General features: G+C 44.0%; 1 protein-coding gene across 1 annotated transcript in view; it reads right to left on the bottom strand.

Annotated features, from left to right (window-relative positions):
* Positions 1-11,411, bottom strand: part of LOC142931629 (semaphorin-6C-like) — a 40,987-nt gene extending 29,576 nt beyond the window's left edge. The window contains exons 1-12 of the mRNA XM_076075628.1: positions 11,258-11,411; positions 10,406-10,520; positions 9,696-9,753; positions 7,250-7,306; positions 6,798-6,899; positions 3,541-3,631; positions 2,827-2,949; positions 2,327-2,415; positions 1,890-1,979; positions 1,659-1,786; positions 1,232-1,363; positions 991-1,146 (exon numbers count right to left, since the gene is read on the bottom strand). Of these exons, the coding sequence (XP_075931743.1) occupies positions 991-1,146; positions 1,232-1,363; positions 1,659-1,786; positions 1,890-1,979; positions 2,327-2,415; positions 2,827-2,949; positions 3,541-3,631; positions 6,798-6,899; positions 7,250-7,306; positions 9,696-9,753; positions 10,406-10,520; positions 11,258-11,411 (1,295 nt within the window). The remainder of the gene's footprint in view (positions 1-990; positions 1,147-1,231; positions 1,364-1,658; positions 1,787-1,889; positions 1,980-2,326; positions 2,416-2,826; positions 2,950-3,540; positions 3,632-6,797; positions 6,900-7,249; positions 7,307-9,695; positions 9,754-10,405; positions 10,521-11,257) is intronic.
* Positions 11,412-11,787: the final 376 nt, after the last annotated feature.

The following is an 11,787-nucleotide window of genomic DNA, read 5'->3' as shown; positions in this document are numbered from 1 at the left end:
CAAGCTGATCTCATCAGCCTACACAAGTCAGACGAGTAGTAACAAGTAAAAGAACGCTCCTCTTTCTCTTTGCTCTCCTGAACGTGTCCTCAAACTCAAAATATGTTGAGACCAGGTGGAAACCTCCGCTTCTGAATAGTGAAGTCAAAGCTTCATGAGTTAAAGCTGCATTCTCTCTAGTGTCCACCAGGGGGCGACTCCTCTGGTTGTATAGAAGTCTATGAGAAAATGACTCTACTTCTCTCTTGATTTATTACCTCAGTAAACATTGTAAACATGAGTTTATGGTCTCAATCTCTAGTTTCAAGTCTTCTTCAACACAGCATGATGTTCATTTAGTACATTATGGTCCATTTAGAGTCAAACAGACCATAAAGCAGGGGATGCTTTAGGGCGGGGCTACACGGTGATTGACAGGTCTCTACCAGAGACGTATACGGCGTCTCTACGTCACTCCTCCTCAGTCCAGATATGGTCACTTCCTGTTCACTGGTTGCAAAAACCAACAACATGGCGACGTCCGTAATCCAAGATGGCGACTGCGAATTACTTAGTTACTTAGTTTAGCTTTGTTTTTATTTAAGATTCATTAATTTTTAAAGGCAATAAATTCACCATTTAGATTCCAATACGTAGATCAGTTTTATCTAAATGACGCTGATGTTGTTGAAGCAGCTGCCTGTGTGAGAAGAGCAGGTCGGCTCCACTTCATGTTGAACCATGAAATATTACAAAATGATACTACGATAAAATCAAAAACCACCAATGTAGTGACAGCTAGACAGCTAGCTCCTAGCTCGCAGACAGACAGACGGGTTGGTTTGATTCTCTCTCTAGATGAACGTGACCCCACTTCCCTTTCTTTTCTCCCGCCATAACTTGGGCTACGTGGAGCGCCGTGGAACCGGACCAAGCTGCCTTATTCAACGAGTCCCACATCCCAGTAATCCACGTTATCCCAGTGGTCCAGCTACGGGACGGCTTCATTACCTGCTGGAGGTCCTGGTGAAGCAGGGCCGGTCGTTGACAGAGGGAACCGCTTCGTCCATCAGAGGATAGGACTTGATAAACGTCAGCGTCTCGTCGGGGAACTGAACCGACGACGTGAATTCTGCAGCCGGACCGTCACCTGCACAAGAACCGGGTCTGGAGGGAAAAAACTTAAAAATATAAAATGCTCTCGTTGAAATGCTGCTGGGCTTAAAGTAGTCCTGGATTCAGATGGTCTCACCTGGGTCTGGGAACCTGCTCGTCAGGAACTGGAGTCCAGGACGAGTCGCTGGTCCGCTGCTCCTTGAACTTCCCGTTGAAGACCTTCTCGATGTTGTCCATGTAGAACGCACAGACGGCCGAGCCGGGGATGCTGCAGAGAGAGTCAGGAACCGTTCTATCAAGCCGTCCTTTGTAGGAGTGAGGACCAGACTCACTGTCCTACTTTCAAACATATGTCTTCACTTCAAAAGAAATGTCTTCACTTTTCAAAATGTCCTCACATTCTATAAAATGTCCTCATATTTCAAAAATATTCTCACTTTCCCCAAAATGTCTTCACTTAAAAAGTGTCCTCACTCTCTAAAGGTGCCCTCCCTCCTCAGGTCTGGGACTGAGACAGGTCCTCACAGGGACAGTGGGACAGACAGACGGACCCTGATGCGTACCTGTTGGCCTGAGTGGTGAAGACGCCGACCACAGCAGGTCTCTGGTTGATCTGCAGCACGTTGGTGAGAGACTGGAGGATGTCGAAGTAGAAGAAGGAGTCTCCGGAGACAGAGCAGTTGAGACGGGCCTGAACACACACACACACACACACACACACCGAGTTATAAGTGTGGACACCAGAGGACACCAGGAGACACCTCGTCCATGTCCTTTGTCATTTCCTTCCTCACCTTAAGGAAGGACGTCCAGTACCTCTCCAGAACTCTGGGTGAACCTCCGTTATCATTCTTACAGACCCGGGCGACTCGAGAGAACACCACCTGGAGAGAGAGAGACGGGTTTACTCTTAGTCTGCTATCTGGAGTCTCTTAGTCTGGTCCAGAGACCGATATGTTGAACCTGAGGACGGCAGAGAGGGTCACAGTGAGACAGCTCAGTCTGAGGTTGTGTTGTTATGAACACAGCTCTGGTTGAAGGATCAGGAGTCAACAGGTGCAGCAGCTCCTCACAGGATCAAGTTTATGACTTCATGCCTGAACGTCTCTAATGAAACATCTACTTATTACTAAAACAATTCATCACAGCCAATCAGAGCAGAGTTTACTTCATACACACACACACACACACACACACACACACACACACACACACACACACACACACACACCTTTCCCAGGGCGGTGTACTCCACTGCGATCTCACTGAGGAAGAAGTAGACGTAGTTACCGTAGTCGATGGCGTGCAGGAAGTGAGGCTCTGCAGAGAAGAGGAGGTGATGAAGAAGAAGAAGATGAAGAAGGAGAACAACAAAAAGAAGGAGAAGAAGAAGTTCAACACGTCTGCTATCGTCTCCTATAATCATATTATTCACTTCACAGTTACCGACTTCTTCATTTCCCAGCATGCCGTTCTAACCCCTCTGAGAGTAAACATGGCCGTGTTGGATTAACAGCAATATGAAGGACTGCATGTTAACAGGATGTAGACCACCTGCCTCCAATGATCCCTCAGGTTTATTACAGACCATCACACATACATTTGATTCATTGTCTGCTGTCGAGATGTGAAGACGGATGTTTCTGATGGAGACTATTGAAGCCAGCTCTAAAGGCTCTAAAGGCTCTAAAGGCTTCAGACTCTTTCTTTAGTGTGACCTCTGTGACCGACCTCTGAGCCACTTGGAGTCGTACTTGACGGTCCTGAGGACGGGCCGACCGTCTCCCAGACTCCTGTAGAGGACGGCGTCGCTGGCCAGGAAGTCCGTCATGGTGGCCGAGTAGAAATCTCCTCCTGACAAACAGCAACACGGACACTTTAATGTCAAGAGACGTATTCACAGTTCTACTGTACTTCACTTATCATTACTGTATACAGGAAGTATGTAACTAAGTACATTTACTCAAGTACTTAAGTACTCCTCTACATCTCAGAGGTACATGTTGTACTTCTTACTGTACTACATCTCAGAGGTACATATTGTACTTCTTACTGTACTTTATCTCAGAGGTACATGTTATACTTCTTATGTTCCTTCTCACAGTATCATCTGATGATGTCATAGAATAAGATGCATTGATGCAGATTAAAGTAACTAATTACAATGAAACACACACATTACTGCAGCAGAAACATCAGATATAACAGTAAAACATTTTACTGAGCAATGAATACTTTTACTGTAACTACTACTATTACTCACATACTTTTACTTTGTACAGTTCTGAATAGGACTTTTCCTTGTGGTAGAGTACTCTCATCGTGTGGTATTAATACTTTTACTGCAGTAGAGGACTTGAATACTTCCCTGACTACACACGTGGAGATGGAGGTTGTGAATACATCACACAGAGAGACGAGATGAACGAGTGTTTGATGACTCACCAGCGAACAGTCCGACGTTGGACTGACCGGACTCAAAGGGACACCGAGCCTGACCCACCAGCTCCTCCCCCACCTGCTCCAGAGACGTCATCTGAGAGGAGACACACGTACCGCGAAGTAGTAAAAGTACACGTCACGCAGTACTAGACGGAATGTACGTAAACTCTTCTGGTGTCAGTCAGTGTTCAGCAGAGACTCTCAGCCACATGAAGTAACAGAGTGAGAGCAGCGTCTCTTTAAGAGGACCACACGTATATATGTGCTTATTCATGAATAACAAGCTCAGCGATATGTTTGTTTCAGATTTATTCTCATTATTATCTACCAAAGTTCTTCCTCGTTCTCAGAGTTTTGGCTCTTTTTGTTAAAAATAAGAAAACCATGAAAGTAAAGAGAATAAAACAACACCCCAGAGTTTACTTTCATCGTTTCAAGTGTTCATCGTAAGTGATTTTCCTTTCAGCACCGTGGACAGCTCCTCAGCAGGTTCAAAATACTGTTCTGTCTCCTAAAATCCACCAAAACATTTTAAAACTCCACGACGACATGTCACCGGACTCATTAACATATTCTATGTCAGTGTTTCCAGCGTTTTCATTCCTGGGTACTTTATGACGGAAGCACTGATCCTCCTGGAGCTCTACAGCATGGCGGCTAGGCTAACCGTTAGCATACTGGTGAGAGCAGCACAAGCAATGATTGACGGACACACGTGAAGACGGATCAGTGCATTGTTTATGTTTTCATATAGAATTCAGTCACTCTTGTTTTAACAAATAGATACAAATATTAAAAATAATTCATGATTTTTGTCAAGTTCATTGTAATGAACTGTAAATATGTAATTTCATTAACTACACAGAGCAACATTATGATCAACATACAGTATATATAAGATACTACAGAGATGGAAGGCTTGTGTTTAAACGTCACTATCCTGAAGAGAATCTCAGAATAAAGACATGAAACCTCAGGACATGTTTCAGACTCTCTGTGTTAGGATCCCTGTCTGCTCCTAGTTTGTGCTCCTCTGTTTTTCCTCCTGTCTGTTTTGTTATTGTGGGCCATGTGCTTTTGTTTTGTTTTTGTGTCAGCCTACAGTTTCCACCCCCGTGTTCCGCCCACTTCACGCCTCTCTCCTCAGGCTCAGCTGTGGCTCATTCCAGTGATCGCCGCTGGCTGACTTAAATACCTCGGCGTTTCACCGGCGCGTCGTCAGTCCGTCCGGTTACCAGTCTGGTCACGTAAGGCTGAACACCGATTCAGTGAAGATCGTTACCTGTTTGTTTTCTGTTCCTTCAGTTTTGAGTGCGGTCGAGCTTCCCTCCCGACTCCGGTGGAGATGATAGGAGTGACTTTAATTTGCTGGACAGTTAGTCTTTGTTTTTTGTTTGTTCTTTCTGTGACTCCTCCTGCACATTTAAATAAAGTCTTGGCTGGAGTAAACCTGCTGTTTGGGTCCACTAACTACACTACCACATAACACTCTGGACATTTAAACTTTAGTGCTTCGCTCTGAAATCACTTTAAATAATACAGTTATCTCCACTTACCGTATGTATTACCATTATAACTGTTTATATATGTTCTATATGTTTAGACTGGTGGAATGAATGTCTCTAATATTTAGTGTTGACATATATGTTAATCACTATTTCTTTACAGTGCAGATGAATAATAATGATCTTGATATAGAAACATGACTGAAGCATTCTTTCAAGTAAAGATTTAACGTTTGATTAAAAAACACTTCCAATCATATCGATCATCGATCACAGTAGAATATATGTTTAGAGCTTCATCGCTGATTATCTGTGGAGCTGCATCCAGTGAAAGACTTCCTGTTCTTTACAAGCCGAGTTTTATTTTCTGCCATCAATCAATACAATGAGAACAGCTCAGTTTTCCCGAGTGCTGCTTCTCTCCTTTTTGATCCAAATAGAACAGGAAGCAGAGCTCCTCGTCTGCAGGTAAACTTGGGTTTTCTTCCCGCCGCCGGAGGTTTCGAAGCACAGGAAGCTGCTGCTAAACGGGGTCAACGCCTGTCAATCAAACCCACGGCACCACGGCAAGGTGAAAAAAAAAAAAAAGGTGGGGGGGGGGGGGACACGACTCTGGATTGACACCTGAGATTGTGGCTTTTTGTGAAGGTGTTGTGTTTGGTCCTGACGAGGCGTCTCGAGCTGCCTGACACTTTCAATTAGGAGCTGAAGGAGCCCCGCCACAATAAAAGTCACCTCGTCGCCTCTCTGCTCATTAAGCCGCCGTTTGTGACGGAAATTCAACAGCTGAGCGAAATATAGGGCCGGTTAAAGTACACACACACACACACACACACTCTCTCTACTGTGCAGGGAAGGTTACATTTAAACTGAAGCTAATTCATTTGTTTTTAAAATAATTATAAAGCAGTAAGTTGGTAGTTAAAGGTTTTATTTACGGTATTGAGCATTAATACCATAATAAACTACATCATCTATGTAAAGATATAGAGTAAAGAATGAGTGTTATCAGAGCTTCTCTGAGCTTTGTGACATACAACAGGAAATAATGCTCAATCATCTGTTTATTCCATGTAACCACACACAAGGAAGTATAATCAGACTTTCCTCCAGGAGACCGAACGAGAAGTAACCTCAGCACTGAACATTGAACACTTCTGTCCTGATTTTAACCCAAAATAAAATCTTTTCCTCAAACCCAACCAAGTCGTTTTGTTTTTGTTTAGTGTGAACACTGAATTTTATTTTGAAAAGACTGAGCGGAGATTTAAACGTGTTGCTGAAAAAACGCACAAAAAAAGAGTACGTTTTTTGTATCACAGGAACTGTTGTGTGAGGATACGCTGTGTTAGTGCTGCACTGGTTAGCTAACTGTCTCCGCTACGTTACAGCTGTAAACACTGCTGCTGTTGTTTGTTAGCTGCTAGCTGCTAGCCGCCATGTTGAGAGCTGAGTGGAGGCAATCCCTCAAACACACATTTACTTCTGAATCTCGTAAAGAGAACCGTAAACACTTCCAGTGGTAGAATGAATTCAATATAATTCACTGACTGGTGAAATATTGGTATGTTTGAACGCTAAAGTTATGAAACATCTGGACAGACCCGCTACTTTTATTTTGAAAGCACAGTCCTCTCCAGTGTGATTGAAGTATTTCCTGCTCTGATCAGGTCTTAAAATACATTAAAACGATGGACATGAAGCTGGAAAAGAAGTCTTCATCAACGGCTGAGAACATGCAGAAAGCCCGTTTACCTTGTAGTTTCGGCAGGTGGGGTTGAAGGCGTTGGTGCCGCAGGCGAACAGCGTCTCGTCGTTTCGTGGCACCAGAACTTTGACGTAGTTGTAGCACTCGTCCTAGAAACACCAACACCAGAGTGTGACGACCCTCATTCATCGTGACACAAACATCGTATCTTTACAAGGACAAGTCTTCAATATGTTCGTTTTACAGAAGCAAACAGAGGCTTTCTAATTTTATCTTTGTGTCACTGAACTTTAAGAAATTAAGCATCATAGCTGATTATTTATCAAGTCCGTCAGCGATGAAACATTTTCCTAAAATAGTTTCTGCAGGTTAGAACTAACAAAACGTGTCTGATTTTATCTACGTATTTAATTCTGCATCCGTCCATGAACACAAATAAATGAAAGTGAGAAAACCACAGAAGAAGAGGAGGTTCTGAGGTAATGAAACAGAAACTCACGCTGTTCTTCCCTCTGACCGTACACTTGCTGACGTCTTTGGATCGCCACGTCAGCTTCTGAAACAGGAAGATGTTTGTTGATGAGAACTGAATGCAAACACTCAGGTGAGGAGTAGGACTCAGAAACACTCAGGTGAGGAGTAGGACTCAGAAACACTCAGGTGAGGAGTAGGACTCAGAAACACTCAGGTGAGGAGTAGGACTCAGAAACACTCAGGTGAGGAGTAGGACTCAGAAACACTCAGGTGAGGAGTAGGACTCAGAAACACTCAGGTGAGGAGTAGGACTCAGAAACACTCAGGTGAGGAGTAGGACTCAGAAACACTCAGGTGAGGAGTAGGACTCAGAAACACTCAGGTGAGGAGTAGGACTCAGAAACACTCAGGTGAGGAGTAGGACTCAGAAACACTCAGGTGAGGAGTAGGACTCAGAAACACTCAGGTGAGCCAGTGAGGAGTTATTGAATCTGAGCCGACCAATACATCACTCCCAACATGGACGTATAAATTACATTTATGTATCTACAATTACAAGAACTCTTATCTTTCCATCTTTTTAAAGTGATGACATAAAAAAAAATATCACGACCAACATTCAAAAAACCTCAATAGTTTAATAGTTTAAGTTTAATGTAAATGCACAGTATTTTTTAACCCTCACACAACAAACACTGTCGTTTTATAACCGTCGTGAGTCATAAACATGGCAATATTTCCCATTTTTTACTCTCCATCCCACATGAACAGAATGTGGCGTTGGCTGATATCGTTCCCTCTGATATGCAGGAAGATTATCTATTATTATGGAACATAATGTGTAAAAAGCTCCATCGAGAACAGATTATTTCCACCTGAGAGACATAATAGCGGAACAAAAATGACAAAAATGTGTCGTTGTGGACGTTGAACAGGTGAAGATGTCAGACGTGAGGACAACACGAGTTCATAAAATAAAACATTTAACACTTTCCTTTAAAGACAAACATACAGAGAGGAGGACTGAAAGGTCGGATCACTGATAACGAGACTAACATCTCACATCAAAGAGCTGCTGTGGGCCGTCCCACAATGCACCGGGAGGCCCATTACGGTCGGGGGGGGGGGGGCACCCTGTAACCTCTCCTCTTTGATGAGGAGGAGGTGTGCAGATCAAAGGGAAGCGCGTCCTTTGTGTTACGAGCTGCTGTAGTTTTGTTCTGCCGCTCTGATATTCACTGAGTAAGGAAAACAAGAAGAAGAAATGCTTCTCTGCGTTTGTCAGCCGTCAGGTTTGATGCCGGTCTCGACGCTTTGAGGGAAAGATTCTAACGTGAGACAGAAATCACAGAGCAGAGCAGCAGCTCAGAGTCTGTGTGATGTTTTCTAAAAGAAGCTAGAAACTCAATCCTAGTGTGACGGGAAAGAGACGGTGACATAGAAGTAGAACCAGAGTACAACGGATATTGAAGTGGTTTCCGTGGTTGTTTGACAAGTACAAAAGAAAAATGGCGACGGCTGTCACTTGTTATGGTGTCAACACACGTCAGTGTTGTCGCAGCTCGCCAGGAAGAGACTAGAAGCAGCTCTGGAGACGGATGGCTGGCTAGTTGGCTAGCTAGCTTGTCTTTCTCCGGAGCAGCAGGGAATGAGGCGGAGGTGCCGTTAGACCGCTGACCACAAGCTTGCTTATTTTCTGTAACCAATGTAGCATTAAAGCATGGTGGAATTAGCAGGCTAGCAAGCTAGCTAGCTGACTGGCTAGTTAGCTAGCTAACTTTTCCTTCTCCAGAGCGACAGGGAGGCGGAGGGACCATCAGACCCAGTGCTGCAGCTGTTCAGCTCATTTTCTGTAACCAGTGTAGCATTAAAGCATGGTGAAATCAACAAGCTAGCTAACTAGCCAGCTGTCCACTAATGTTAGCTTGCTGTATGTTGGAAATAGCTAGCCAGATGCTGCTAGTTAGCTAGCTAACTTGTCTTTCCGCGATATGTAGGAGAGTGAGGCAGAGACTCAGCGCTGCCGCTGACCACAATCTTGCTGTTCAGCTTATTTATCCAGCATCACTTCACAGGCCTGAAGTTACAGGATACGTCCTAAAACATTCAGCCCTGGATGATATCAGCGCTCTGTCCTGATCTTTATTGTTTAGCTGAGATTACTTTGTCTCACTCATTAGTCATGAAAGCCTTTTCTTTTCTCTGTTCTGTCTGAAATCAACGAGCCATTGTTTCAAGCATGACTTCACAGTTCAAGTGTCTCGTCTGCAGCTGTTATTACGGTGAAATCTCATAAATGCAGAGCTGGAATGGAAGTAATCGTCTGTGGATAGAACCGTGTCCCTCCGCGGTTCAGAGGTCGACCACCTCGAGCGGCGGATTCTGTACCTCGTCTGACTGTCTGGGTGCAAAAACATTTGTGTTTTCAAAGAAGCTACAAATAAAAGTGTTTATCGTATAATTTGACTCACCAGCCGAGGGACGAACGCCTCTGAAGCCGTCGTCAGGTTCAATGCAAACACGTGATCCCTGAGGAGTTGAAAGCACCGAGTCAGCGCTCATCATGCTGAGTCACACCTCTTACATTCATTCATGCATTACAATAAATGTGCTGTTTATACGTTATACATTTTGATGAGCTTGTTTGTGTCAAAATCAGCCTTTATCACGTCTGTCCGTGTCTTTAACAAAATTAATCTACGTCTTATGAAGTTAGTCATTTAATATTTTCCCAGAATTCATCTTAAAACAAGCAGTTACAAGCAACAGAGCAGATCAGATATAACCAGACAGAATAGATAATACCACAAAGCATAAGAACACAGATCCAGATACTTTTTAAGTAGAAAAACTTAAAAGTACATTGATGATGAAGCCCTGATTGTGGATTTCAAGCGACTTGAGAGGACGTCAAACACACGAATATCCACAAGAAGAAAGACAGAAAGTAATTTAGTTCATTAATGATGATATTTGTAAATATTTCCTTCAATCTGCACAATTAACAGAACAGAAGATAACGTGTTGCTGCTCTCAAAGGCCGACTAACGTTCAAAGATCACACAGAAACCATTGTTTTGGTGAGTTTCTGTGTCTCCAGTGGATTTCTTTCCGTTTTATCGTTGAACATCTAAATGGTGTGTGTGTGTGTGTGTGTGTGTGTGTGTGTGTGTCGGCTGACCTGGCAGCGATGTACAACATGTGGTTGATGCGTAACAACCTCTGGAAGTCCAGACCCAGACGCAGCGTGTCGTTGTCCTGAAGCAAACCCTGAAAACCTGGAAACTGGTAGGACTCTGCAGAGAGAGAAGGACAACGACACAGAGAGAACATTAATGAACGGAAGCTTCATGTTGATGGGACACACCTGCATTCTCTCTAGTGTCCACCAGGGGGCGACTCCTCTGGTTGTATAGAAGTCTATGAGAAAATGACTCTACTTCTCTCTTGATTTATTACCTCAGTAAACATTGTAAACATGAGTTTATGGTCTCAATCTCTAGTTTCAAGTCTTCTTCAATACAGCATGATGTTCATTTAGTACATTATGGTCCATTTAGAGTCACACAGACCATAAAGCAGGGGATGCTTTAGGGCGGGGCTACACGCTGATTGACAGGTCTCTACCAGAGACGTAGTCCGATCTGGGAGTTTTCCGTGTTTTTGTTTTACAACTTCAACTCTTAACATGTGTTTTCTCTTCATGGCGGTTAATTGTAACATTTTGGTGCTAAAAATGTGAAAAACAAAGATGGCCGTTTGTATATTAGGTTTTACAAACTGCTGGAAGACGATGTTGAAGAAGGGAACGAGTGTGAATTAAAGCATTCAATATAAACTTTACATATATATACATATATATATATCTTCATTATTGATAAACACAAAGTCACAAAGTGTATTAATCGGGGCAGAACCAATGAGAGTCCAGTGAGCGGTGCATTCGTCCAATCAGATGAAGGAAGGGTTAGATTGTTACCACCACGATGTTTCTTTCACCCTCGAACACGACGACACTAGAGGGTCTACTCACGCTCCGAGGTGACCACGTTGATGGGCTCCAGGTCTTTGGGGAAGGGCGTGGTCGAGGCCGACCCGGACAGGAAACAGGAAGTGAGGACGAGCAGCAGCGGTGGCACCAATGGCGGGAACGGTCGCCACGGCGACAGCCAGTTGGTCGGTGCCATTTTGAAGGAGGGAGAGAGGGGAGAGGAGGAGGAGGGTCTGGGGGGGAGGGGGTCTGGGGGGGAGGGGGCGAGGCGTGATGATGTCAGCAGGTCATGGTGGGCGTCGGCTGTGAGGAGATAAAGAGAGGAGTAACTAAGAGTAATGAAATGCATGTATGCATGTATGTGTGCGTGCATGCGCTGTCAGCATCAATAAAACACGCCACGGCTAAGCTAATGCTAATCCATATAATTGATTGCAGGCTTTGCTCTGTGACCCGGCAGGTTAATGCAGAGGCCAACTACGAGGCTAAATGCTAATCCCTCATAAGATGTAGCTGCAGACTGAGAGAGAGACACACACACACACACACATACACACACACACACACACACA

This window comes from Anarhichas minor, unplaced genomic scaffold (assembly GCF_050575085.1).
Source record: "Anarhichas minor isolate MPS153535 unplaced genomic scaffold, ASM5057508v1 ptg000053l, whole genome shotgun sequence".
Lineage (NCBI taxonomy): Eukaryota > Metazoa > Chordata > Actinopteri > Perciformes > Anarhichadidae > Anarhichas > Anarhichas minor.
Note: the sequence above shows the minus strand (reverse complement) of the source record. Positions and strands in the feature narration are given on the sequence as shown.